Below are 27645 nucleotides of genomic sequence, written 5' to 3'. Positions count from 1 at the left end.
CGAAGATTTTGAAGGGATGGGAGTCAAGTCCTTAAGGAAAGAAGAAGTGGTACTTTTGCGCTAAGGTGCAACTTCAACACTAGAGCGCGGGTAAAGGAAAGCACATCCGAGCGGAGCGAATTCTTGGCTCCGCTGGCGGGAGTTGGAGCGCAGTTGCTTCGTTGCAGCGGCATGCGATCAGTTCTGGCCTGTTATTCTTAAAGAACACTGATATCATTTACTCATATGTCCATGTCGCGCTCTTCATAGCTGTCGCTCCCTACCAGAATCGCTCCTCTCGTCATGAACCGCCAACAAGGTAAGCTGCACCTCATACCTCCTTCGTCCGAGCCTCATGCATGAACATCGTTCCACCATTCCCTCGCCTATTTTCGACAACACATTCAGTACCGGTACTGTGTCTGTGAGTTTGCCCGGTAGCTACTATCTCGAAGATCTGTCGAAGGAGCGCACGATTTACAGGGAAAAACGCCCGAAGGTCTCGTCGCATGAGGGTCGGCATAAGCATGCAATGGCACGATGCGACCTTACTGCCCACATGTCTTCTTTCAAGGTCACGGAACAGCATGCTTCATGTCCTAGGATTGCAACACCTTGCGCACGTTCTAGAGCAGGTAACAGTGGGAAATGACGGCCAAAAACACAATATGGTCGTGTTATACAAAAAGCGGCCAAGGGCTATCGGCAGGCCAGTACACACCAATTTTCGACCCTCGGGAATTGCCGTTGCGTTGGGACCTTTGGACCACCTGCTGCGAGCCTGCAAGCTGATTGCGACATGGACGACCGATCCTGAGCATCGCAACCTCAATGCTAGGACAACCGACAAAGTCTCATCTATGGCGCTCGCCCTATGCTACAGCCTTTGCACACACTGGAAGTGGGAATAGATTCACTGACGTATTCGTCTAGGACCTGGGCAATCCGGGCAACCACTGCGAAACTTGACCAATATGGGCGGGCAGTCAACGCAGCCTAGAAACCCCACACCAGGCAGTCGCCTGATATCCTCGAGCAAATCCAACGCCTGGGGCTCGAGTAATACTCCCAACTCGCAGTCGATACTACAGTCACAAGAGCCAGGAGGCAGCTGGGCACAAGCCATGAATCCTCGTCCGACTACCCAGCTTGATCTCTCCTCCACAGCATTTCCTAGCCTAGCCGGCGGCGGCGCCCAGTCACAGACACCAGGTGCGCCTTCAAGTCAATGGCAAGCTGGTCCTCCTCCTCCGCCTCGCGAACAACCACAACCACAAAATCAAAGAGTCATCCAGCAGAGACAACAGCCACTATCGGCGCGGCGCGATGAAGGTTTTGCCAATGACTTCTCCTCACTAGAACAATCATCTGCAAGGTTTCAGTCGCATACACGAGGGGCACCACCTGGTCTCGCACCGGTAGATGGTATGTCGCCTGATGGCAGTGTTCAAGCACGCAAGACACCCATATCGCAAGGCGTGAATGGCAGTATAGGCCAAGAAAGAACCAACGGCGAGCCACCGACTGAGTCACCTGCATCCGCAATGCAAAGTCAGAATAGAGTTAAGGACGTCTTCCCACCAAGAGAACAACTGTCTCCAATAACACAACAAGACCACGGCCTAGAGTCGATACTGAGTGGGATGTCTGAGAAAGACAAATGGGGTATGGCAGGATGGCAAGCACTACACGATGGGCCGGCAGCAGAATTCAAGGCCGTGTCTAGACAACAAGATGTCTCCAGCTTCGAGCACTACGCAGCATCTGGACAGCCTCTATTACGGAGCTATGCAGGTCCCTTTGCACCACCCAACGCTTTCGCTCCTCGACCTCTCGACACAGATTACACAATACCAGATTGCTATATAGTGCACAACGTTGCACCTATACAACAGAGAATTAGTGGTTTCACCGAAGACACGCTCTTCTACATTTTCTACACGAGTCCCAAGGACATCATTCAGGAAGAGGTGGCAACAGAACTCATGTCGAGAAAATGGAGGTTTCACATGAAGGAGAAGATGTGGCTCACTAGAGATGACACAACAACTAACCCCGCCATTCTCGAGAAAGACGTCTGCGAACAGGGCTATTACATCTGGTGGGACTACAGAAATTGGAAGAGGATACGCAAGATGTACATTCTCCGATACGAGGATCTTGACGATCATTTAAGTGGCGGCAGAAGTCTGGCTATGCCTGGCCTGTTCCAAGGCGGTGTAGGTATGATGGGCGGCATGAATGGCGGTTCGAATCCTGCAAATTCGGGGTTCAATGCTGTGCCTGGTCTTGAGAGGATGGCTGCACTGAGTGGTGGGAGGTTCTAGCTGAACAGGATCCGCAAGCCTGAGCCATGGCCTTCAGAGGCAGATGTTGGTAGGACAGTGAAGTATCCACTGCCTATCGGTACCGGGAGACCCTCGACATTAACTCCGTCACTTCGCGGCATTCAGGCAAAGCGGAACTTGCGCGAGCGCCTCAAGCAGGAGTGGCGAGAAGGCAAGCAACCATCCATGGCTCGACTTGTTATGCGGGGGTAATCATGTCGGCCTAGGTCGCACGCATCAATGGTCAATCTTTAGCCTCCTGTGTACAGCCGGCTTCTTTGCTCTGAACGGCTTTTCCCGCAGTAGTATCTACGTTCCGTTGTACTCGTGCTGTTGCCTCGTTAGCTGTGATGCGATGTGGTTCTCTGCCGATGCAGAACAAGTCCCAGTAGCTGCGTGCCATGTATATAACCATTTCGTGTCCCTAGCATGCCACCCGATCAACGCCGTGCTAGTTAGTCATTTCGGAGTACCAGAAAAGTGCAAACACATCAAACAACAACCACCCGCTCCATCAAATGTTCCTCTTGAACCGCTCAAGACACAGGCACAACCTCCAGCACTATCCTCACCCTCTCCACCCAATCGCCATGCCCGCCTCAGCAGACTACCTAACCAAATACCTCACCGCCGCCTCCTCAAAATCCTCCTCCGCCGCAAATCCCGACTTCGAAGACTCCTCCCGCCCCAAGAAACGGCGCAAGAAGGACAAACATGCCAATGCCTCTACCACCGGTAGCCTCCTAATCGCAGATGATGACGACGGACTGTTACTTTCGACCCAGCGGAAAAAACCCCAAGACGACGACGAAGATATACCCCTAATCTACGAGGGGAAGGTACGCAGTGCGGAGTTCAGGAAGAAGAAAGATAGCGCGTGGGCGACTGTGCAGGAGGATGTGCCGGTGCGGCAGGAACAGAATGGTGGAGTGAATGGAGAAGACGACGACGAAGCAACCCATATCCTCGCGCAAGCCACGGCGGAATCTGATGCGCGGAGGGCAGAGGTCGAGATGGAGGATGCGCCTGCCGTTGTCGAGACACCGCAGACGCAAGACGGACCAACAATGAGCAGTGGTGTGCGCGCAGGTCTGCAAACTGCATCTGACACCGCGGCTCTGGTTCGCGCTGAGGAGGAACGACATAGAGAAGAGGAGGAACGGCGGAAAGCACGCAAGAAGAAAGCACGTACTAAATCCGGACACGACGATGAACAACCCGACCCAACAAACGAAACAATCTACCGTGACGCCACCGGCCGCCGCATCGACATCTCCCTCCGCCGCGCCGAACTCGCTCGCGCCGAAGCCGCCAAACTCGCAGCCGAAAAGAAAGAGCGCGAAAACGCAATGGGTGATGTCCAACTTCAAGCGCGAGAAAAAGCGAAAGAGGACCTAGAGAACGCGAAGTTCTTGACGCTGGGACGCAGCGCGGAGGATGAGGAGTTGAATGAGGCGCAGAGGGAGGAGTTGAGGTGGGATGATCCGATGGCGGGGTATATGGCTGAGAGACAGGCGGAACGGGAGGCGAAGAACCCGAATCTGGGGCGGAGGAGGAAGGAAGAGGGGGAGACGGTGAGTGAAGGTGGTGGAGTGAAGAAGAGGGTTTATCTTGGGGCTGCGCCGCCGAATAGGTATGGGATTAAGCCGGGGTGGAGGTGGGATGGGGTTGATAGGGGGAATGGGTTTGAGAAGGAGTGGTTTCAGGCTAGGGGGAAGAAGAATAGGATTGAGGAGCTTAGTTATCAGTGGCAGATGGATGAGTAATAGATTGTCAGCTATTCGAAGGACCGTTGGATATCTGAGTATGCGACCATTGGGAGACTAAGATCGGGCTGGTAGAAAGCCCGCTGAAGTCTCCCTTGCATAAGATCCAGGTGCTCAAAAGATTGCTCGAACTCTAGGTATCCGATCAGGCCACCGTATGCAGCAAAGGTTGTCTCTGCCATATGGTCTCGAATGTCCATCAATCGTTCTAGCAATGCTACTTGGCCCCATTGTTCCTGCTGTATAGCACCTCGTTGCTCACGAAACAGCCATTGCTCCAGATCCATCATGGTCCATTTCGCGTCCTCTAAAGCCCCTCCAATCTCTCCCCTCGTGATGGAATTTAGTGGAGATATCGAGCTCACCTATTCATCTGGTATCTCCCGCAGCCAAGCACAAACAATCTCCCTAGCACCCATAGCATCCTCCAAGCTGTCGTGACCGGCATCTCTTCCACTTCCGAGCTTTGCATTCTGCACCCGGATACCGCATCTTCTCTCACAAATTTCCTTGAGGCCTTTCTTGAGATCCCTGGCGTTGAGATCATACCGCTCGAGCACGTGAGTATCGATGATCCGATCAGCAGGATGAATCATTCTTAGCGCAGTCAAATCGCTGCTTCCGCCGTGCATAACGATGAAGGTGTTGGCATCGACGTATTTGAAGAGCATCCCGCGTGCCTGGTCTGTACCGAGGATGGCTTCGCCGTTGCGGATGGCGTTTCGCATGGCGGAAAACGTGACGCCGCTGAAGCGAGTGTTGTAGTGGGCCATCTCGACTGACGGGGCAACGAGTCGGTCGATGAGGGGTACACGAGTGAAGAAGTCGACGACTGAGAGGCGTATCAGTGGTGTGTTTCCTACGACTGAGGTGCCCATCTCGCAGTCTAGAGCAACCGCAGCTCGAATATCTGTAGCATTTCTTCTTGGTGGTGCAGGCTCGTTTCTGGTGTGTGCATTGACATAGCGGTTTCGAGCTCCTCGGATGCGCTGGCCCTGTCCTCTACCTCGTGTTGATGGTTGTGGTGTAGCTGGAGCTACGATTGGTGTGGGAGTCTTGTGGTATAGCCATTCGGCTCTGACTTCGTCTAGATCGCATGGGGTATGATTGATCTCTGAGCAGCAACCTTTGGTGTTGAGTCGACCGCCGCAGCATTGGTAGACGCCCTTGAACGTTTGGCCGTCGTGGAAGAAGCAATGGTGTTTCTGTCTGATCATGCTTTGTGCTGCTTTAGCGACCTCGAGTGCGTACTCCTCTTGCGCAGTCAAAGGGCGTCCATCGTGGTTGCCTCCATGTTGATCTTGACCATCTTCGAACGTGAGTAAACCTGCTTCTTCCTCATAGTATCCGCCTCCCGCCGTTGGCCGATATCTCTTCAATCGCTGACCACAATTTCGACAACGATTCTTTGACCAGATTTCAACCTCGGTGAGCGGCTTGAAGACATAGCCTTCCTTAGCTAGCACTTTTGGGGTTGCAGTAAGGAGGTGAAGCTTTTCGAGGACGATAGGACTGTTCGAAACGTTGGACCAATCGATGGCCGCCTTCAGCTGAACCTGATTCCAAACGGACATCTTTGCGGATTATGACTGGGGCATGCCTCGAGGGCGAAAAGTGATCGAAAGAGATAATTAGTAGTGCACAAGAAATGCTTTCGATATGGCTGAATTTTGCAGTAACAGAGGTGAATTGGTATCGAAGACTCAGGTTGTGTTTAGTCGCGTTCTTGCTGCCCGTAGAAAGAACAAACATTAGGCAAACAAAAGTTCGAGTGTGGTTCGACGTGCTGGTTTTTGGCAAGAGCCTTGTCTTCACTTCTCCAGAGGTCCACCCCAATACGCCGACCTGGAAGCTGCAACTGTACACAAAGATATGTGCCTTCTTGATGATACTTCGATCGAAACGCGCCTTCTTGTTGCTCCATGCCTGAATTCAATCTCTTTCTTCGGCCGCTAAATGTCTATCGACGTCCACCCAGAAAACCTCATCGTGCTTGCACTTCACCTACACCTGGGCTTATATTCCGGCCACTTGTCTTCCTGCGTGTTGCCTTCTCATACCTGCTTCGTCCAGTCCGCCTTCAAGGTCTTGGCCTATCTATGCTATCCTTCACCACGCCTCGACGTCCTTGGTGGTTGAGCTCAAATGCTACCAGTTTTGATCAATCTGATCTCTTCTGGTTCCAGGCTTGCAAGACTATTAGTCGTCGTAGAATCTTCTAGCGGGCAGAGCCAAGTCCATCCCAACCAGTCATCATGATACTTTGCGATTGATCTCTTGTTGCTGCCGATAGGGTTCTGGCTCTGAGCTCAGTGGCTCATCGCTTTTCATGATCATTCTATCATATTTTGCTCTTGCTCTTGCTGCTCTTCAGACCGGTAATTCGGCATTCCTACGCCCTCCTCCCAGCTTATTCAAAGCCATCTGTATGTAAGGACCAACAACGGGAACATTGCCAGCGAATGAGCCTATGGTCGCGAAGAAGTCACCGAAGAGGACGAAAATGCCGTACATCTCAACCAGGAAACCGGTAAGTGGCCATCGGAAGAAGATCAAGATAATGCCCGCTGTAAAGGCAGCCGTTCCCTTGATTTTCTCTTTCCTCGCGAAAAACACGAAGGTCTTCTGAAGACCGATGATCAGAGTAAGGCCGATAACGAATAAGATCTGACTCGGTCAGCATCAATCTCCTTCGAGTCAGATTCTGCGGTCGCATACATTCCCCATAGCCAGTAGAGACCTGTCGAAGAACATTAGCAACCCAAGTGTCAGGAACAAGCCGCCTCCCGCGCAGAAGGCGACGCCAATCTCTAGTCAATGTTAGCACTTCATGTCCAGGAAACACAATTCGTAGCACTGACTCTGCATATCTGAGAGCCACATCTTGAAGCACTGGACGGCACTTTAGCGTGGGATTTGCGACAGTAGGGTTGCAATTCAACACAATTCAGCGGGTTCGGCGCTGCAGATGTAATTGTAGATAAGGACAAGCTGGCAGCAGATGTGTCTTCACTTTTTCCTGTCCGCCATACGCGCATGCGGACTGAGGTTTGGGCCACGCGCTTCCGCCTACCGAACCTCCGCAAAGCTTAACTTGGCCGCTAAAACTGAGTCCTGGGAACCATTTCGGGTCTGGCGCACGCTTGGAGCCAGCACCACGTCACACGTGTGTTTGCATGCTGCTCTGGTCCACCAGATCCATCTTCGTCGTGTGCCCGACTCTATGACCATGAATTCAAGACTGACATATACCCTGTAACAAACAGCTCAGTTCTACACATCTGACGACTGGCAAGGCACAATGTCGTGGCTATGGAGGGTAAGAAGATTCTTTGACATTACGATAGTACTGTGCTGACTGCTCCAGAACGATTCCTCCGCTGCCTCATTCGAAAAGGCGCTGCAGAAGCTGTCGGCGCAAATCAACTCTTCCACTGTGAGCCTTGATAAGACAAGAACGCGGCAGCGACGAGCGAAAGCACTCTGGACCTTGTATACCAGCTTAGCTTACCTGATCTCAGCTCTGATCCTGGTTTTGGTCATCGGTCCTCAAGACTGGGATCTACCACATTATGGAAGCCTGGTCGGTGGCCCATTGCTGATATTTGCTGTCAGAAAGGGTATCACGGCAGCATTCGGCTGGTCAATCGCTCGCCAACAGGCCCACGTGGAGAGACTGCAGACACAGCGAGAAGAGAAGATTACAGCTCTGAAGAAGGCTACCAAGTATGATAGCACCCAGGAACTGCTGCAGAAATATGGGGGAGCGCCTCCACAAAAGCCGAGAGAAGAAGAATCGAAGCAGGGAACCAAGAGGAAGATCAAGGAGCCACAGCAACCAGAACAGAATGTTCCGAGGACAGGTCTGCCACCACCACCTACTGCGAACATCTCCTCGCGACGCCCTCCTACCTTCCCACCCAGTACACCAAATGACCAGCATAGGCCACAGCCTGCTTCACCACAGAGCAATCAGAGCACCATGCGCAGCCCTGTAAGCCCAGACGAGCCAGGCTTTGCCCCAAATGCCTTTATACAAGCAGCGCCTTCAAGAGCAGCTTACGAACATGTTCCGCACTGGTACGACAGAATATTGGATGTCATGCTGGGAGAAGACGAGCACCTTGCCAAGAACAGATTGGCTCTACTTTGTCAGAATTGCCGACTGGTCAACGGCCAAGCTCCGCCAGGTGTCAAGACGATAGAAGAGTTAGGTAGATGGAGGTGCCAATCTTGTGGGGCGTGGAACGGTGTGCAGGAGATGACCGAGACACGAGGTGCACCTGCAAGCCCGACAAGTATACCAGATGCAGATGAAGACGCACATGCCGTGCAGAATAATATGGAAGAGCACGAAGGCGCGACTGGGCTTGAAGATGATTCAGATGGGAATACTGTTACCAAGCGGGTGACACGTAGTGCGGGAAAGGCGGATTCGAAGGGTCTGTGAAGCTAGGTGTCAAGGACATGCGTACACCTTCTTCATGAACAAGGGCTTTCGACCGTGATAGAGACAAGGAGAAGGTACTCAAACTTGGGTTTCATGAAAGTACTGGGTTGCGACTGTCTCGTAACCATAGATCCTTCGCCGACAATTACCATTTTAGGACAGCGCGTCTCGACCAAAATTAGCAAGTATATCAATATTGAGTAATTGCTCTTCCCAATCTCCTATGTTCGTGTGAAAATGCATTTGTTGACTTCTATCTTGATGCGTACTGCATGCGAGGAAGCCATGAGAGATCTGCCTCGATACATTGGCTACTTCACAGATCAGGCACGATAGTAAGTAATATTTTTTGGTGACTTAGAAAATTTCGATATTGCCTCGTTTTGTCAGATATTGCTATCCTTTTTCGATCCCGCTCAACGTCCGTCTTATGTATTCTGAGGCGGCACTTATGTCGTTCTATTGACCAATTGTGAGCATTTGGAGGACCTGCACTGGAAGACTGACTCCCAACGATTCAAGAGGGAACCAGTACCCCAGCATCGTAGTTCACTTATCAACGAATACACAAGGACACAGCCGGATCTCGAGCCATAAAATCTCCAGTACAACACCGCTTCGATACTCCGCGACCGCGCCAGTATCTCAGAGAGTGGCCTTCGTTGATACAACATGGCTACTTTAAAGTGCCGGCCCTCAGAGGTCGACAATAAGGACTACCGAGAGGACGCCATGATCTTCATGTCAGCACCACAAATGCTAAGTCTCAAGCTACGGAACGGCGACTTATGCAAACTCGAGTTCAAGGACCAAGCAGCAGTGCTCGCCGTAGCATGGATAACATCAAAAAGTGAGCTGAAGGAGGGTCTCGTAGGTGTTTCGAAATGGCTACAGGATCAATGCGGTCTGAAGCTGGGCAACGATGTACTGGTCACGAAAGCGGGTGAAACTGTCCAGGAAGTGGCAAGTATATCGATGAAGTGCCTAGACGACCTGGATGAGGAGAGGAAGCAGCTTTGGGAACTCACTGCGGCAGTCACGGTATCAGAGAACTACAGATATGTCGCGGCTGGCCAGGTATTGGACGTACTTGTAGTAAGGAAGAAGAAGAAGTTCCAGGTTCTGGGGCCACGGAACACCATTTACAAGGCGGCAAGCATTACTCAAGTGCGGATAGGAGAGCCACAGGAGGACGCCAGAGAGAGAATCACGTTTTCACGTATTGGCGGACTGCACGCCCAGAAACAGAGGATTCGGCGCTTGATACGGAAGACGACCTCTGACCAACGCTCAACGAAGAAGCACTCCCTGAATGCACACGCTACGGGTGTCCTCCTCTATGGTCCAGGCGGCACCGGCAAGTCTTCACTACGTCGAGCCCTCGAAACAGAACACGACTGGTCAAACATATCCTACTGGGACAGCGCCGGCTCAAAAACGCCACAGCTCACCACAGGCTCAGCGCTCGTGCATATCAACATATATGGCAAGCTTAGTCTACCAGACGCCAAAGCAGTAGAACAACTCTTCCGAGCGCTGCCGAGTACAACGATGATCGTGGCTGAGGTCAGAGATCCGAATGACCTTCAGAGCTTCTTACGTACTGAGAACACATTTGCGCACGAGATTGAAGTATCGATACCGGATGCACAGCAGCGCTTTGAGATTCTGACTACACTCAACGATGGCCTGCTGAGTGAGGATCTATTGCGTGATGCTGCACAGAAGACGCACGGCTACGTTGGTGACGATCTGTCGCGCCTACTGAACGAGATCGAGGATCTGGTAGACGAAGATAGTTCGCAGGACCGAGAACAGCCATTCACCAACGGCACTGGTGTCCACCAGAACGGCTCTGAAGCTACCACAAACGGCACCGTCCAGCCTCCAAGCACAACCCAACCCTTATCAACATCCCACCCAACACCCACCCACCTAACCCTCGCCCTAACCCACATCCGCCCCTCAGCCCTCCAATCCATCATCCTCGAAAAACCCCACACCCCCTTCTCCTCCATAGGCGGCCAAACCCCGCACAAAACCCGTCTCATCTCCGCCGTAACCTGGCCCCTAAAATACCCCTCCGAACTGTCCCGCTACGGCATCCCCCCCAAAAAGGGGATCCTATTATACGGACCACCAGGGTGCTCCAAAACAATGCTCGTCAAGGCCCTCGCCACAGAGTCAGATTACAACTTTTTAGCAGTGAAAGGGGCGGAATTGATAAGTATGTACGTCGGCGAAAGCGAACGTGCAACACGCGAGGTCTTCCGGAAGGCGCGCGCCGCGAGCCCGTGTATTATTTTCTTTGATGAGATCGATGCGATCGCGAAACGGGCGAGTGGGACCAGCAATAGTGAGTTAAATGTACTGACCACACTCCTCAACGAAATGGACGGCTTCGAGGAATTACGGGATGTCCTCGTTGTCGCGGCGACGAATAAACCGGGCGTTATTGATCCGGCGTTGATGAGGCCGGGACGCTTCGATAACGTGGTTTATGTGGGGCCGCCGGATGGGGAGACGAGGGAGGCGATATTTAGGGGGAGGTTTAGTGGGACGGAGAAGGTGTGTAAGGAGGTGGTGGGACGGTTGGGAGAGTTTGTGAGGGAGACGGAGGGGATGTCGGGGGCGGAGATTGTGGCGGCGTGTCAGATGGCGGGGGAGATTGCGTTTGGGGAGAGTGTGGATGGGGTTGGGAATGGGGAGGGGGGTGAGCTTAGGGAGATTTCGGCGGATGATGTGTTTGAGGGGATTAGGAGGACACCGCGGGCGATCACGAGGCAGATGTTAGCTGAGTATGAAAGTTGGAATGCGGAGCGGGCGGCTTCATAGGTTTGTTGAACAATTAATGAAATTCATTATGTTATTATACAGTACACTTGTGACCCTTTTGCGAGTCGAGCCTACTGGACTGAACACCGATTATGTCCCAAGCATCCTCCCAATAACCAAACAGAAATCCAAACAACAGAAATGCAGTCTTTGCCAATATCTGACCGTGTCAGATTCATGATGCGATCGATGCCCTCAACAATTCGTTGCGAGTCATCTATTTCTTCTTCTTTCCACCAAAGCCCAGAGCTTCACCTATTGAGCCAAGTCCTAGGCCACCCAGCAACTTGTCAATACCCAATCCACCAAGGATACCGTTCACAAGACCACCAAGACCAAGGCCGTTGAGCAACTTGCCAACCAAACCAAGGACACCACTGAGCAACAAGCCCACGGCGGCCAAGATCTGGAAGAGCGGCTCGGTAAGCAGACCCCAAAGAGGGTTTAGCTTCTTCTTGGCATGTGGCATGTCGTTGATCTTCTTCTTCGCATTGTCAACAGTGGTGACAATTCGTGTCGTCAGCTCCTTGAGACCCTCAGCGACACGGTGCTCCTCTGGCGATGCCTCACCAGATGCTGCTCTTGCCTTGGCTTGGGCCGCAATGTGACCATCAGGATCAAGACCACGGATCGAACCGTTGCACTCGCCGAGGATCTTGTTACCCTCCTCGATCAAGGGCTTCACATCCTGGACGAGTTTCTCCTCATCTAGTTCTTCTCTTGGTGTTCGGTCTGCTCGTTCGATGTGCTGAAAGCGCGATATGTCAGTATAGGTACGATGAAGGGCAGGGTAATACATACCTCTGTAATTTGCTTGCAGATGGGCTCCATCTTCTCGATGGTCTGGTTGATGATAGAACCGATCTTCTTGGCGACTTCGCGCTCTTCTCGCTCCTTCTTCTCTTCTTCTGTCTCCTCTGGTTCCTCTTCTTCTTCTTGGATGTTCTCGAGAAGAGTGACCTCGCCAACTTTGTTGCCGTCCTGGTCGACGACGTCACCGTTGTCGTTGATCTCTTTGCCGATGCAGTGAGGAAGGTTGCCAGCCGTGAGACGTCCAATGAGATCGCCGTTCTTGTCACGTACTTCACCATCCCGGTTGACTCGCATACCGGACATTGGGTTGACTTCTCGCTCCTTCTCTTCTGGCTCCCATCGTTCCGCGTGGCCGATGACATTGCCATTCTTGTCGGTGATATCTCCATCATCGTCAACCTTTCGGCCAACAAGAGCCTTGATCTCACCTTCCGTGATACGACCGATGATCTCGCCAGCAGGGTTGACAACGTAGCCTTCTTTGGTCACTTCTGTGCTCTCGAAGTTCGAGAATGGTCCTTCAGCACGGCCATCATCACCACCTGCGACCAGTCCAGCCTTGCCGATGACCTTGCCATCGTTTGACCAGATTTGACCTTCTCCGTCAACCTTGCAGCCAACCAACTTCGCGGGGTCACCCTCAACGACTTCACCGAAGATGTTGCCCTGTTGGTCGACGACCTTGCCGGACTTGTTGACTGTCTTACCCGCCAGTGAACTGAGATCGTCGGGAACCACTTCTTCCTCCTCCTCCTCGTATGGCTCCGCCTTACCTTTGACGTTGCCATACTTGTCAATGATGTCGCCATCTTCGTCGACGGCTCGGCCAGCAAGTTTCTTGGGGTCGCCCTCAACGAGCTTACCGACGACATTCTCTTCGTGGTCTATAACCATACCATCCTTACGGACAATCAGACCCTCGAGACCAGCGAAAGGTCCTTCTGGTTTGGCCTCACGCTCGTTCGGTGGAATAAGCTCGCATCGGCCCATGACCTGGCCACGATCGTTCCAGATTTGACCATTCTCGTCGATTGGTCGACCAGCAAGATCAGCGATAGGACCTTCGACGACACGGCCGACGGGAACACCATCGGGACCGATGACATTGCCCTGCTTGTTTGGTCGAAGACCCTTCAGCTCGGACAGGTCAATCGCCTCTGGCTCAGGTTCCTCTTCCTCCTCGTATCGCTCGGCATGACCAACGACATTACCTCTCTTGTCAGTCACATCACCGTCTTCGTCGACAGGGCGACCAACAAGCTTCTTGGCGTCGCCTTCAACAAGCTGACCAACACGGTTTCCATTCTCATCTTCAACGAAACCTCCAGTGACGACGATGAGGCCTTCGAGACCAGCAAACTCTGCTTCAGTCTCGTCCTCTTCACGTGGAGTTGTCCGAGCACGGCCGATGACGTTGCCTCTGTCATCCCAGAATTGACCTTGGTCGTCACATTTGCGACCAGACTTCCACAGCTTCTTGGCATCACCCTCATAGAGTTCACCGACTGTCTTACCGTCTCGGTCGATGAGCATACCGGATTTGTTGACCGTGAGGCCTTCAAGGATGGATAGCGGTGGCAGACCATCATCTTCAGGTTTTTGGCTGACCATCTCGACCTTGCCGATGACATTGCCGTCCTTGTCGAGCACCTCGCCCTTGTCATTGAGCTTCTTGCCAGCGCACTGCTCGAGTTCGCCTTCAGAAAGCTTGGCAAGCTCGTCGCCATCTTCGTTGATGACCATGCCCTTCTTGTTCACCTTGAGGCCTTCAAGGACAGACATTGGCGACTCTTCCTCTACTGCAGCTTCCTCCTCTTCCTCTTCGGCTTGCTGAGCAGTCATCTCGACCTTGCCGATCACGTTGCCGTCCTTGTCGAGGACTTCGCCCTTGTCGTTGAGCTTCTTGCCAGCGCATTGTTCAAGCTCACCCTCAGACAACTTGGCAATCTCGTCACCCTCCTCATCGAGGACGACGCCCTTCTTGTTGACCTTCAGGCCCTCAAGTTTGGACATCGGTGACTCCTCTTCCTTGGCATCGTCCTTGGCTTCTTCGATCATGTCGACGAGACCTTCCTCGATGGCGTCTGGCAAGAACTCAACCTTGCCAACAACGTTGCCATCAGAGTCTAGGATCTCACCGTTCTCATTGATCTTCTTGCCTCGGACAGCCTCAAGATCGTAGCCTTCAGACAGCTTAGCAATAGTGTCACCATCCTCGTTGACAACTTCTCCCTTCTTGTTGACCTTAAGGCCGTCAAGCTGGGACATGTCAACCTTCTTCTCAGCTTCTTGCTGGGCGTCTTCAGCTTTGTCGGCTGCTTCCTCGGCCTTATCGCCGACCTCCTCTGCCTTGTCAGCAGCATCTTCAGCCTGGTCACCAGCGTCTTCAGCCTTGTCGTCGGCATCGCCAGCTTGATCTTGTGCCTCATCGGCGGCCTTCTGTGCATCCTCGAGTTGTTCGACAAGTTCAGGATGAGCCTCTTGCATTGCTTCGTCGGCTGCCTCACCAGACACGACTTCGACCCGACCAATGACATCTCCATCATCGTCAAGGATCTCGCCGTTCTCATTGGGCACCTTGCCGGCGCAAGCCTTCGGGTCACCGTCGACAAGCTTAGCGAGAATCTCGCCTTCGTCGTCAATGATGTTACCCTTCTTGTTGAGCTTCTTGCCCTCAACGATGTCAAGGTTAGGCTTGAGCTGCTCTTGAAGTTCCTGCAGCTTCTGCATCTCAGGTGACTGCTCCTTGGCCTCATCCTCAGCACCTTCAGCCTGATCTTTGACGGCCTCAGCAGCTTCGGGCGCAACTTCGGCACGACCAATAACATCTCCATCCTCGTCGAGGACTTCACCGTCTTTGTTGACTGTCATGCCAGCGAGATCAGCTGGGTCACCTTCGGTGATCTGGCCCATCTTGTTGCCATCGGCATCCTTGACGGCACCATCTTCGTCGACCTTGAGGCCGTCAAGGGCATCGAGGCCAGGAAGCTCCGGAGCGGCCTCCTCAGCCTCCTCCTTGATCTCTTGTGGTACAGTGACGGCACGACCAACGACATCGCCATCCTCATCGAGCACTTCACCTTCTTCGTTCAGTGTCATGCCGACGAGGTCAGCTGGGTCGCCCTCATCAAGCTTGCCAAGGACGTTTCCTTCTTTGTCGAGAATGTCTCCGTTTTCTTGGATTTCGAGGCCCTTGAGCACATCAATGTCAGGAAGGTAGGTCTTGGGACCAGCGTCTTCGGCAGCATCTTGTGCTTCTTCACCGGCATCTTCAGCGGCGTCTTGGGCGCCTTCTGCGGTGTCTTCAGCACCCTCAGCACCCTCATCGGCCTTGTCCTTGGCTTCGCCGGCCTTGTCTTGGGCACCTTCAGCGAGGTCAGCACGGCCAACGACATCTCCATCTTCATCGAGGATTTCGCCGTCGTCGCCGATCTCGTAGCCTTCGAGGTCTTCTGGATCTCCTTCTGAGAGCTTGCCGATGACGTTTCCGTCCTTGTCGGCAATGTCGCCATTCTCAGAGACCTTCAGACCCTTCAGCAGGCTCAGATCCTTGACTTGGTCGGTGACACCATCAGTTGCATCTTCAGCTGTGTCTTTAACACCCTCTGCGGCACCTTCGGCGTCACCTTGAGCTGCAGACTCACCTGCGTCCTTAGCGTCCTCGGCCGTGTCCTTGGCGGTATCAGCTGTGTCTTCCGCAGTGTCTTTCGCGCCTTCGGCAGTCTCTTCAGCTGTGTCTTCGACTTCACCTGCGTCGCGTTCCCCTTTCTCTTTCGCACCGTCTGCGACTTGAGATGGGTCGCCAGATGCAACGTCTTCTGCTGTGTCTTTGGCATCATCGGCAGTACCTTCTGCTGTGTCCTTGGCGCCTTCTGCTGTATCCTCACCGGCATCCTTGACATCGCCAGCGGCATCTTCAGCGGTATCCTGGGCGTCACCAGCAGCGTCTTCAGCAGTGTCCTTGGCACCTTCGCCGGCCTCCTCTGCAGCGCCAGTGGCGTCGCCCTCAGCTGCCTTGCCAGCGGTATCTTCGGCAGTGTCCTTGACATCACCAGCGGTATCTTCAGCAGTATCCTTAGCGTTGTCAGCAGCCTTGCCGGCCGTATCGGTGGCGCCCTTCGCAGCGCTGCCAGCAGTGTTCTTCGCACCACTGAGAGCACCACCCTTCTGGCCTTGTTTAGGTTCCGCCTCATCATCTGCCTCCTCAGCTTGGGTTTCTGTGTCTTCACCCTCATCCTCGGCTTCGGTGCCTTCGTCTTCAGCGGCTTTGGCAGGTGTATCATCGGCTGTGTCTCGGGCGCCAGCGACTGTGTCATCACCTTCGTCGTCAGCTGAGCTTTCAACAGGTTCTGGGTCCGCTTCGGAAAGTTCCTCGGTGTCAGCTACAGACGTCTCCTCAGCACCTGTGTCCATGCCAGCCTGCTTGCCGGAAACATCATCGTCATTATCGTTGTCGTTGTCGTCTTTCTCTGTCGACTGCTCGGTCTGCTCCTTGGTGTCTTCAGCTTTCTGCTTGGTGTCTTCGGCTTCTTTCTTTGGGGCGGGATCCTTGGGCTTCGGTGTTGCGGACTTTGGCTGGCCGAGTTTGGGTGGCTTGCGCGGAGTGCTCGCTGATTTGGTGTCAGCTTTTGGGGTCTCGTCTAGCTTTGGCGTCGAAGACGACTTGGGACTCTTGCCTTGCTTTGTGGGTGTGGATGGTTCCTGGGACTTAGTGGCGCCTGCCGCTGGTGATGGTGCCATGGTGTCTTTGGTGGATTTGTAGGACTTGGTAGTGCTTGGTGTGCGTTTCTCCGATTCTGAAGAAGCGTTTGATATGCGATGCGGTGTAATGTCCCTACTAGGTGTTGGTGGGAACGAGTAATATGCGTATGATGCTGATGAACGTGGATTTTGGGATTCTGTCATCAATCAATAGCTCATGCTTCGTATGCTAATAATACAAATACAATGCGAGCGGGGTATATAGGATATGCTCGTCTCTGTATAGATGGGTATATTTCTTGAGAAGATGTGAAGAACTGAAACCACAGAATCGGGCTTCAGAAGTCTTTGAAGCTGTTGCTACTGGGCCTCTACCTCGTTAGAGACTTTTCCAACCTACGTCACTGTCACAATACAACATGCGATGAAGCTACTCCGTACCGTGGAGATTGATTGAGGAGCTTCGTCCAGCCTGGTGCGACACAAGAGTTCGGCTGGGCTGTCGCCTCATTGTGGCTGGAACAGAAGTTGGAAGCACTTGGACTTCATTGCGTCACATGAAGTCGAGCAGGACAACCTCCAGTGGAAATAGTGGTTGGGGTGACAAGGATTTGAGAACGGATCGAATCGGAGTTGTTGCATGGTAGCGAAGGGAAGCAGGATTGGACGACATAGTGGGGGAAGGCATAGGCGGGCCAGTATTGTTTCACAGCATGGACCATGGGGTTCGACAGATCGAAGATGGAATACACAATCGGTAATATTTGATGGATGCCAGGATGCACGAATGCATGTACCAGGGTATACCTTGACAGTGTTCGTGTAACAAGCGCTGCTCTTCTTGGGGAAAATGCCGACTTGCCTTGACTTCCTTACCAGAGACACTTGAGGTTCCGCTTTCCTGAATGTGTTCGAAAGGCAGTATCTGAGACTAGATAACATTTGACTTACTGCTGGTTATCTTCGAATGCAGTTCTTACCAAGCAATAACAGAGGTGAGAGTTCTGTGCTTGAAGGTGGGTTGTGCACCGTCTGACGTGTGAAGTGGAGCGTGTAGCCACCCTTGCAGAGTTGTCACACATGGATGTGGCTGGAGGATTGGCAGTGGCGGTCGAACTGCCTTTCCAAGCGATAGCTGCAAAGTGCTTTAAAGTGGTTCGAGGAAGGGTCGATGTGGCTGTTTCAGAGACTGGACAGAATCAGGTTTTGAGTGGTGGAGAATTGAGTTTAGCTTCGACGATCGACAACGTATGGCGCCAACAAGTCAAAGGCACGTTGTTCGCACGCGGCAAGCTCTTCTCAACGTCTGTGAGGCTGATGATCATGGACGAATGTGGCTGACATGGCGAGGTTCGATTATTCTTGCCGAGAGTGCACTCATGCTGAGCTCCAGTCGCTGTTCGTGAAAAGCAACAGAACCCAACTAGGGTGTTCCTTGTCCAGAAGTCATTGGCCCCATAATCCTGCATCCAGCAACCGGGATCTGTGCAAGTTCTATGGTCTGAAAAAGAATCAGTTGACATCACCCGCTAGAAAGTACCGGAAGACGGAGTGCGGCACGTAAGCGACACAGGCCTGTCCAAATTGCGAATTACGATTGTGACCGAAGTCGAATTGTTGTCATGAGGATAGCTGCTTGAGGACGAGGTATCCGACGAGGTACCTAGCCAAGATTACAGTAGTGCGTAGGCAAGCTTATGCACTCACGGGGGCGGCTGCAGGTACGATCGCGAGACTTTCGATCGAGGATAGTGGGCAGTTGCGCGTCCTCGTTGACCACGAAAGTGTTTCAGACGCAATCAGCCTCTGGTGCGCGACTGTTCAAGATCAAAATAGAACAGGTCTCCAGATACGCAAACTGCCTAGACATCGATCTGGAAACTGTTGTCACTTCTTCTCGAGATATCGATGGCCGTCTGGAGCAGGAACACCATCTTCCGGACCTGTACCAGGTATACCTCTTTCATCAGAAAGGCTCTGGTCGTCCAATGACACAGTCTTACCAGTGAGCCGTCCCCAAGCGTTGGACAAGCGTTTACTCAGACTGCGGCTAGATTTCCTCCGAGTCTGTTGATGCTCAAGCTCATTCATTCTCTGTCTCTCAAGGTATTCTCTCTCCTTCTGAGCGCTTTGAGAGTGGTCCTGTTTTGCCTTTTCTTCTGCTATGACTTTCTCAGGTCGCACCACTTTGTCCACTTCATGTCCAACGGCTTTTTCGGCATTCTCGATCTTCTTCCGGGTCTTGGTGTAGCTTTCCAGTCCTACGAGGACGGCGTAGCTGCGCGAGATGGATACATGGGACATATCGACTCCACCATCCTCCAGGCTGTGGACGAAGGCTCGAAAGTTGGCTGTAGCTGGCCGATAATGGCCACTAAGAGGAGATAACCGGCGCAGTTGGCCGTCTTTGACCTTGATGAGGCCAGCTGCAAGTATACGGCCGCCGTGTAAAAAGGACGAATGCTGGAAGGCGCCGGACTGCTTGTAGCCGATGTAAAGACGAAAGCTGGTATCGGCCACGAAGATCCATTTGTGTCCTTTCTTGAGACTCTGTCTGACCATGTGGTTGAAGAGGACACCAGCACTCACATGCTTCAATTTTGCAGGGCCCCGAGCGCGGTGAAAGCCCTCGTTAACATATCTTTCTCCCTCAAGACCACTCTTTTGCGCCTCCATGGCGTCTCCTCTTGGATCCTCGTCGGCACTGGAATTACTGTAGGAACTGCTGTCATCGTCACGCTCCCCTCTGCCGTTGTGTGTCCATTCTGGTGTCGTATCACTGGTTGGAACGATGCCGTTGACACTGTCGCGGTAGAGCTCATCTTTAGTCCAGACGTACGTTCCGTTCTTGGCCCAAATCAACCTGCCGTTATCGTCCACCTTGACTAGATAGTTCAACCGTTCCTCCCGTGAAAGGTAGCGCACCTGTTCTCTTTCCAGTCGCACCCGACTGCATTCTTCCAATTCGACGTTCACCCCATCGCCATAATCCAGCCAGTAGAAGAAGTTCTGATCTGTGTCTGCAGATTTCCACACTTGATGATATTTCCTGAGGGAACTGCCATAGCGATGCTTCTGGTCTACCATTTCCAAGAAGTATTGTAAGTCCATCATCTTGGCAGTCCTTGTGCGTTTTTCCTTAGCAAGGGCTTTGCGATTTTGTCTTTGATCTTGCTCTTCTTTGGACCTCTGGCGTCCTTGCGAGGGGTCTGAATCCGAGGCTTCGGAGAGGGAAACGTCAGCGGTCGAATCGTCGGCACCAGCGTGGCGGGCGATTCCTGTAACGCGCTGCCATTTGTCTTGAGCAGGGTTCCCTGTGATGTTCTCTTCCGGTGCACGAGGTGTGGTTATCTGTTGGTACTTTGCGTCACGAATGGCCTCGATCCATCGTGTAGTTGGATCGAGACCGTGACCCTGAAGCTCTCGTCGGGTGCGGTGACCGCGATATGTTTTTTGTATCAACCTGGCGGCTCTCTCCTGCTCATCATCGCTGAGTCCAGGTATTTGAGGCTGTTCAGATGGGCTTTCAACCTGAGGCGTTTTGACGTGGTTCATGTTTGCTGTAGTGGGGCAAAAGAGCACGGGTGAGCTTGGCCTGCCTCCAGCCAGAGGATCAACACGGAGGGGTCCCCACGTTTAAACATCCTTTGAGGACTGGCGTGCCCTGAGACACAAAATAAAATACAAACACAATGTGTGATGGCTGTGTGAAATTGAGCTCAACATGAGCGTCAAGCTTTACACGACTGTTTCTTCCAAGACACTGGAGTGCTCTCGAGACAGAGAAGATCGGTCCTTGACATCCCGCTAGTGGTGCGCAAGCTACCGTTTCTCCCCGCGCTTCTCCATGACCAAGCTGCGGTTTCGGCCCGAGGTCTATTTCGCCGGGCTTCAGCTCTTGAGATTCTGTAGGTGCCGTCGTAAAAAGGCACAAGACGCTCAAATACTGCAGAATACTTCGACAGTTTCTAAGCTCGTCTAGACACCATGGCAGCCCGAAATGCGCTTCGGCGTGCGATGCTCTATGTACCCGGCTCTTCTCAGCGATACCTCGACAAATCTCGAACCTTGGCGGTAGACTGCGTAGCTTACGACCTCGAAGACAGCGTGACACCGGGGAGGAAAGGGGAAGCCCGAGCTCTGGTGCGGAAAGAGCTAGATAAGTCCCTTCCTGAGGGTATCAAAGAAAGAGCTGTGCGTATTAATTCAGTGGGATCTGGCCTGGCTTTGCAGGATCTGGAGGAGCTCCTCAAGTCGCAGAACCTGACCACCTTGGTCGTGCCCAAGGTCGAAACACCCTCCGATTTGACCTTCATCAGCGATGTGATTGCACACACCCGCTCGAAAGAGCACACCACTCCCATCTCCGTTATTGCCCTCATCGAGTCCGCAAAGTCACTGTCGAATCTAAACGCCATCTGCAAAGCGACACCGCATTTGCTCTCCGGCCTCACCTTCGCAGCTGAAGACTTTGCACTCGATATGTCCATCTCCAGATCGCCGTCTCTTAGCGAGTTTCTCTATGCTCGCCAAATGATAGCCACTCATGCTCGAGCATACAATCTGCCCTCGACTCTAGACCTGGTGACAGTTGCTTTCAAGACGGAAGCCGACCAAGAGACGTTAAAGGAAGAGTGCGAATCTGGGAAGAGAATGGGCTTCAATGGCAAACAATGCATTCATCCCAGCCAAGTAAAGACCGTCGAGCAGATCTACAGCCCATCTCCGCAGGAGGTCGAATGGGCAGTGCGCATCACCATCGCTCAAAGGAAGGCTGAAGAACTTGGTAAAGGTGCCTGGGCCATGGACGGCAAGATGATTGATGCACCGGTCGAAGGCAAAGCCCGAGCCATTGTGAAGAAGGCCGAGCTCATTGGTTTCGACGTGAAGAGCCTGCAGGAGAAGTTCAAGAACGAAGAGCCCCAGTAGGTGGTCACGGCGGGCGAGTGTCGCTTCCCAAGCCTCAGCTTTCTTTCTTCTCGGTCTTGCGGGACTTGATTGTCAGACAGTTGATATCGAGGAAGCGGCAGATCTTGTCGATCACGCGCCAGGCCCAGTTGCCATATACTACCAGTGCGAAGACGAAGTAGGCTTGCAGGTATAGGTGTTCGAATTCTGGTGTGACAGCATCGAGCCCGAATCGCGGCAAATTCGCAAGCGCTGCGCCTCCGACGAGGGGGACCAGCAGCACTGTGTAGTACGGGAAGGGTTGCCGTGTTAGATGGTGTAGAATGATCTTTGTTGTGAGCCTGCCGAACACAAGAGACAAGATCAAGCAGAAGAGTGTGAGGTGGTTGTCTTCGAGCAGATGGCTGTCGTCAGATCCAAGCCACGCAACAATGCTTCCGGTAAAGACTAGCATTGGCGCCCATTCCAAGAAGACTGGCGCTACTGGCAGATCAGCTGCTCTTCTCGCGTTGACGACGTGGTATATGCTTCCAGGCAGAGCGGCAGTGAAGAATGCAATGAGAATAATCGGCACCCAGAGATCTCGAAGGTTGTAGTCGCCAAACAGCTCAGGATATGGCAAAAAGTCGATGATTTTCTGCTCCCAAACTTGAGGTCCAAAGTAACCAGAAATAATCATCATAAGCGTCGCGATGAGGAGACCTTCGGTAGGCCCATTGAAATAGCCGAGATATAGTGTATGAGTGTGATATGTCTCCCAGGTTGAAAAAAACATCGGCAGGCAGGGGCAGATTGCGATGAAGGCACCCAGCTTAGTCGATCCCGCTCCCAGGGCAACTGTCTCGAGAAGACTGGCGAGTGTACAGTTGAGGGAATCAATGCCGTGGCTATCTTGGTCAGGTTTCACATTTAGGCAGGCACGACTTGAGCACTTACTCGAAAAGCTCCCCTAGCGGACTAGATGTGCCGGTCCTTCGTGCTTGCTTCCCATCAACATTATCCATCGTAGAGTACATCCATACCCCAGCAGCAAAACTGTAACACAGCCATGATGGCGCCTTTGACAGTCAGCCATAGGCAGTCGCGGACAGCATCAATGTAGCAAACTCACTGGACCGATTAAATCAGGTACAAAAACGATCACTAAAACAATATTGATGAGAATGCAGAAGAAGCCAAGCAGTGTGACCAAGTTCGGCGCAAGCCATAATGGTAGCAGCTTAACAAAACCATTCCACTATGTAATGTCAGAATCATGTATTCGAGTAAATGCTAGAATCCATACGTAGTGGCTGAGGATGTATTTCGAGATCGGCGACTTGTCGATGCTCGAGTATTTGTACAATCTCAGACTCTGTAAGCCTTCATCAGAGAGAGGATCAGCTGTCAGACATCAGTTGCTGTCTATACCCCTGAACATTACTCAGGTGTCGATCTATCCTCACCCTTCGACATAATGTAGGATTTGCTAAAGCACAATGAAATGAGCCAGCAGTACTGAAGCAAGAACAAAGAAAGCAGAGTACAAGTTCAAATGCTGCTATGCAAGAGATGCTGCCATTCTGGTACAAGTCGAGGTGTTTCCAGCACTGCAATAATCAGAGGCCCAAATCGACACCTTTGGTGGGTTTATATCTTTTAAGGAATTTAGTTGAGGATCGCCAACTTGAAAAGGAGATCGAGCAACAGCGACTGACTCGATACCGATCTGATTCGGTCGAGCACATTAGTCATCTGAGATCTCTACAAACACGTGACAGCGCCTCTAGCGGATCGCGCCTACCGTGGCTTGCACCACACCTACTTCACGCTCCGCTCACTTCAGCTGTTCTTGAAAAGGCCATCTCAACTACTGCGTATCTTACACTGCAGTTTTCAAGTATTCATAACTGGCACATATGATACGCATGAACTGCTAGCCAACGATGGTGACATGCTCTGTCCATGATGGATGCGATGCAGGTAGACCAGGTTCCAAATACCTCGCCTGTGGTGCGTAGCAGGCACTATCAACTGATCAATCAGAAAGTCGACCTCGATATTGGCTTCGACCAACTCATCAAGGGCACGTCCCATCTGACGATTTTTCCTGAACACCCAGATGTAAAGGCTATCGTTCTTAATGCTCGGCAATGCCGCATCAAGAATATCACAGTCAATGGCCACAAGCCAGACTCAGTAGCATATGCTGACCCGTGCGACACACTTTCTCTCCATACAGACGCTTCGGTGCGGCAACACCATGTTCTCCAGGAGAAGCTGGGCCCTGCTTTGACCTCGCCGCCAGACCCAGAGTTGGTAATCATTTTACCGCCAGATCTGAAGATCGAAAAGCACGAAGAAGTTGTTATCCCAGCTGCAGGCGGTGTCAAGAGTACCACGCTGGAAACGGCCAACACTAATAACGCAGAAGCCGCAGAGGGTTTGGCAGACACGGCTGTGTCGAGGTACACTCCACTGGACGTTATCATAGAGTTCGAATCAATACACTCTCGCGATGCTCTCCATTTTGCGACTGGCCCACCTGGAAGCGGAAAATGGCCGCATGTATACTCTCGAGGAGGTTATCTGCCTGGGCGAACTTCCAGCCTGTTTCCTTGTATGGACTCTCTCTACTACAGGTGCACGTGGGAGATATCTATAACGGGGCCACGGACTGTTGGTGACGCATTGCAACAAATGACTGGAGAATCAAAATCGGATCAAGATTCAAATAAAGAGTCGCGGGCATACGAAGCAAAGGAGATGGTGTTCATATGTCCTGGCGAGATCACCGACGATGTAGTTAGCAAGACCGACTCTTCTCGCCGAACGGTATCCTACGCCATCACGCAGAATGTGTCACCACAGCACATCGGTTTTGCCATAGGACCTTTTGAGAAAGTCGATCTTGCCACCTTTCGCGAGGCAGACAAACTCGAATTGTTGCAAGAAAACGCTGCTCCAATCGCAGCTTACTGTCTACCTGGACGCAAAAACGAGGTCGAGAATACGTGTCTGCCAACTACTGAAGCTCTTGACCACTTTGCCATTACTCATGCACCATATCCTTTCGCATCCTTCTCCTATTGCTTCGTGGACGATCATCCTGAAAGACCCGCATCGTTCGCAGGGCTAGCGGTATGCAGTTCTAGAATGCTGTATCCCGAGACAGTCATCGATCCAGCTCAGGAGGTCACCAGAACCCTCGTGCAAGCGCTGACTACGCAATGGTTGGGCGTACACATCATCGCTAAACAGCCCGAGGATACTTGGGTTGTTCTCGGCTCAGCAATGTTTCTTGCGGAGCTGTTCATGAAAGATCTTTGCGGTAACAACGAACATCGCTTTCGGATGAAACAGATGTCAGATCGCATATGTCAGCTTGATCACCAAAGGCCCTCGATCTGGGACATGGGAGCGTTGCTGCACGTTGACCCGAGCGAATACGAGTTCCTAGCTCTAAAGTCACCCCTGGTCTTGTACATCCTAGACAGACGAATTGCAAAGACCATCGGCTCTCCTAAGATAAGCATAAACATCGGCAAATTTATGAGCAAGGCGAGGAACGAAGATTTGAAGGACAATTTGCTATCAACTCAAGACTTCTGCAAAATGACGGAAAAGGTGCTCCATGCCAGCATTGACGACTTCATCAACCAATGGGTCAAAGGCGCAGGCTGCCCACGATTTATAGCTGAACAGAGATTCAACAAGAAGAAGTTGGTCATTGAAATGTCAATCCGTCAGACGCAAGCTGAGAATACTTCGGACACGGATCTAGACCCCGATACGTTCATGCGGGATGTCCGGGAAGAGGTTCATGGTGTCTGGGCAGCACCCGCTCAACACGTCTTCACCGGCGCAATGACGATCCGAATACATGAAGCTGACGGAACACCGTACGAGCACATCATTGATATCAAGGAAGCTGTAACGAAAGTCGAAGTGCCATACAACACAAAGTACAAGAGGCTCAAGCGAAGCAAGAAGCAGCGAGCAAAGAACGCAGCGCGAGCCGAGAATGATGATGAGCAGGAAGCACTCGTCTACTGCTTGGGCGATGTGCTGCAGAGCGAAGAAGAAATTGCGGCTTGGCGAATCACCGAGTGGTCGGAAGAGCACGAGCAAGTCATGAACAGCGAATCGTATGAATGGATTCGGCTCGACGCAGATTTCGAATGGATATCCTCAACGAGACTTGGTCAGCCCGGACACATGTTTGCATCTCAGTTACAGCAGGATCGAGACGTGGCAGCGCAGCTCATATCTATCCAACACATTGCTCCTTACAATGCAGGTGGGTTGATCTCGTCTATACTGGTCAGAACGATGATGGACCATCGATACTTTCACGGCATTCGCACAGCAGCTGCTCAAGCACTTGTCAGGCATGCGTCAAACGAGAACGGGGCAGACATGATTGGACTGTTCCACCTCAGAAAAGCGTTCGAGGAACTGCACTGTACGGTAGACGGAGACACAGTTATGACTCGGCCGAACGACTTCTCGGACCAACTTGCATACTTTCTGAAATGCTCGATGATCGAAGCGATGTCAAAGATCCGGGACGACGATGGTGCTACACCCAGAAGCGTCAAGGAATTTCTGTTGGATAAGCTGAAATTCAACGATAATTCCCAAAACGAATTTTCCGACGCTCACTACGTGTCCACATTGCTCAAAGGGTTGACCAGCGCTCTTCTCGCGCAAGGGAAGAAGCCAGCGGAGGAAGACATGGAAGACGACATCGAACAGCTCACATACTGGGCTCAAGAGGAAGCATTGGAGAAGACGTGTCTAGAACAGATCGATCGATACAGACGTATGGATGAGTGGACGAGCTCATACCAGAACCTGTACTCGAGGACTGCATTGGGGTGTCAAGCCAGACTTAGCAGCGCTGGGATTGGAGGCTTCTCGCCGTTGCACTTCCTGCAATATGCTCGGCCTGGCAACTACGAAATGCTTCGAAGCAGTGCATTCGACATCCTTGCATCGGCGGACTTGTTTGCAAATGGGCAGATGTTACAGATGTATGTACATAATATGGTGGCATCTACATCACCGTACGTCCGAGAGAGACTGCGCGGAGCGTTCGGCAAGGCATTGGCACGGAAAGCACTCGGGTATAACAAGGCCGTAGCAGCTATTGGACCATCTGATGCTCTCATGGTGGAGGGTGGCGCGGCACCAGAAAACGACTTGGCCAGACGAACAAGCGTGGAAGGAGCACTGGATGCACTCAAGAAAGAGCTAGGAGACAACCACGCGTTGAAGACAGCACTGTGGAAAGGGCTGAATTTCCCCGAAGCAGGGTACGAAGACGCCCGAGTGATGATGGAGTTTTGCCAGATGCTCTACACGGCTCAAGACGATGCCAAGGTATCTCTCCCATTACCTCGATATTGGAAGATGGAGATGGAGGGCAAAGGCAAAATCAAGTTCACGAAGAATGGGCGTGTACGAACAAAGAGAATGGAACGGTGGCAGCCGAAAGTCAAGAATATCATTACTCTTCCTCGACCAAGTGGGCAGGCGGAGAAGACCAAGCCATTGAAATTGAGTTTCGGTAAAAGACAGTCGACCTCTATGCAACCTGGCTCAGCTGCGACGACGCCTACACCTCCTCCAGCTGCGGCACCGTCAGCGCCCCGAACGTTTCTCAAGTTGAAGGTCGGCAGACCATCTGTGGGAGGACAATAGCGATGTCATGGGTTTTCTGTTGGTGTTCCGCGAGAGGTTGATGCGCAGTTGGGCACATCGATATTCCTGCCTCAAGCTGCACGGCTGAGAAATGTCGAGCCACAGTCCGTCGATGAGGAGGCAGATTCGACAGGCTTGCAAAAGTTTTTTCCTCAATTCCAGGAGACTAAGCAATATGATC

At 52.3% G+C, this 27645-nt stretch overlaps 11 protein-coding genes across 11 annotated transcripts; 6 read left to right on the top strand and 5 right to left on the bottom strand.

The window, feature by feature from the left end:
• Positions 1-953: 953 nt before the first annotated feature.
• CDC36 (transcriptional regulator) lies at positions 954-2306 on the top strand (the record flags this gene model as incomplete). Its single annotated transcript, XM_064877516.1, has 1 exon — positions 954-2306. The coding sequence occupies one exon, from the start codon at positions 954-956 to the stop codon at positions 2304-2306; it is 1353 nt and encodes a 450-aa protein (XP_064727018.1).
• A 590-nt stretch (positions 2307-2896) lies between these two features.
• Positions 2897-4072, top strand: CWC26 (Pre-mRNA-splicing factor cwc26; the record flags this gene model as incomplete). The annotated part of the gene is made up of 1 exon (XM_064877515.1): positions 2897-4072. The coding sequence occupies one exon, from the start codon at positions 2897-2899 to the stop codon at positions 4070-4072; it is 1176 nt and encodes a 391-aa protein (XP_064727017.1).
• A 365-nt stretch (positions 4073-4437) lies between these two features.
• On the bottom strand, positions 4438-5646 carry PMZ80_009118 (uncharacterized protein; the record flags this gene model as incomplete). Its single annotated transcript, XM_064877514.1, has 1 exon — positions 4438-5646. The coding sequence occupies one exon, from the start codon at positions 5644-5646 to the stop codon at positions 4438-4440; it is 1209 nt and encodes a 402-aa protein (XP_064727016.1).
• Positions 5647-6442: 796 nt separating this feature from the next.
• On the bottom strand, positions 6443-6955 carry GOT1 (Golgi Transport; the record flags this gene model as incomplete). The annotated part of the gene is made up of 3 exons (XM_064877513.1): positions 6443-6739; positions 6791-6882; positions 6934-6955. 3 exons carry the CDS (start codon positions 6953-6955, stop codon positions 6443-6445), a joined length of 411 nt encoding a protein of 136 aa, XP_064727015.1.
• Positions 6956-7373: 418 nt separating this feature from the next.
• On the top strand, positions 7374-8522 carry PMZ80_009116 (uncharacterized protein; the record flags this gene model as incomplete). Its single annotated transcript, XM_064877512.1, has 2 exons — positions 7374-7391; positions 7440-8522. The coding sequence occupies 2 exons, from the start codon at positions 7374-7376 to the stop codon at positions 8520-8522; spliced, it is 1101 nt and encodes a 366-aa protein (XP_064727014.1).
• Positions 8523-9194: 672 nt separating this feature from the next.
• On the top strand, positions 9195-11357 carry AFG2 (AAA+-type ATPase; the record flags this gene model as incomplete). The annotated part of the gene is made up of 1 exon (XM_064877511.1): positions 9195-11357. One exon carries the CDS (start codon positions 9195-9197, stop codon positions 11355-11357), a length of 2163 nt encoding a protein of 720 aa, XP_064727013.1.
• A 217-nt stretch (positions 11358-11574) lies between these two features.
• PMZ80_009114 (uncharacterized protein) lies at positions 11575-16910 on the bottom strand (the record flags this gene model as incomplete). Its single annotated transcript, XM_064877510.1, has 2 exons — positions 11575-12105; positions 12159-16910. 2 exons carry the CDS (start codon positions 16908-16910, stop codon positions 11575-11577), a joined length of 5283 nt encoding a protein of 1760 aa, XP_064727012.1.
• Positions 16911-18758: 1848 nt separating this feature from the next.
• PMZ80_009113 (uncharacterized protein) lies at positions 18759-20426 on the bottom strand (the record flags this gene model as incomplete). Its single annotated transcript, XM_064877509.1, has 1 exon — positions 18759-20426. One exon carries the CDS (start codon positions 20424-20426, stop codon positions 18759-18761), a length of 1668 nt encoding a protein of 555 aa, XP_064727011.1.
• Positions 20427-20858: 432 nt separating this feature from the next.
• Positions 20859-21800, top strand: PMZ80_009112 (uncharacterized protein; the record flags this gene model as incomplete). Its single annotated transcript, XM_064877508.1, has 1 exon — positions 20859-21800. The coding sequence occupies one exon, from the start codon at positions 20859-20861 to the stop codon at positions 21798-21800; it is 942 nt and encodes a 313-aa protein (XP_064727010.1).
• A 34-nt stretch (positions 21801-21834) lies between these two features.
• Positions 21835-23234, bottom strand: PMZ80_009111 (uncharacterized protein; the record flags this gene model as incomplete). The annotated part of the gene is made up of 5 exons (XM_064877507.1): positions 21835-22666; positions 22716-22837; positions 22891-23016; positions 23065-23162; positions 23225-23234. 5 exons carry the CDS (start codon positions 23232-23234, stop codon positions 21835-21837), a joined length of 1188 nt encoding a protein of 395 aa, XP_064727009.1.
• Positions 23235-23726: 492 nt separating this feature from the next.
• Positions 23727-27464, top strand: taf2 (Transcription initiation factor TFIID subunit 2; the record flags this gene model as incomplete). The annotated part of the gene is made up of 1 exon (XM_064877506.1): positions 23727-27464. One exon carries the CDS (start codon positions 23727-23729, stop codon positions 27462-27464), a length of 3738 nt encoding a protein of 1245 aa, XP_064727008.1.
• Between the last annotated feature and the right edge of the window lie 181 nt (positions 27465-27645).

This window comes from Knufia obscura, assembly GCF_036327395.1.
Source record: "Knufia obscura strain CCFEE 5817 isolate CBS 148926 chromosome Unknown scaffold_12, whole genome shotgun sequence".
NCBI lineage: Eukaryota > Fungi > Ascomycota > Eurotiomycetes > Chaetothyriales > Trichomeriaceae > Knufia > Knufia obscura.
The sequence above is the reverse complement of the archived record's forward strand: the minus strand, read 5'-3'. Positions and strand labels throughout refer to the sequence as shown.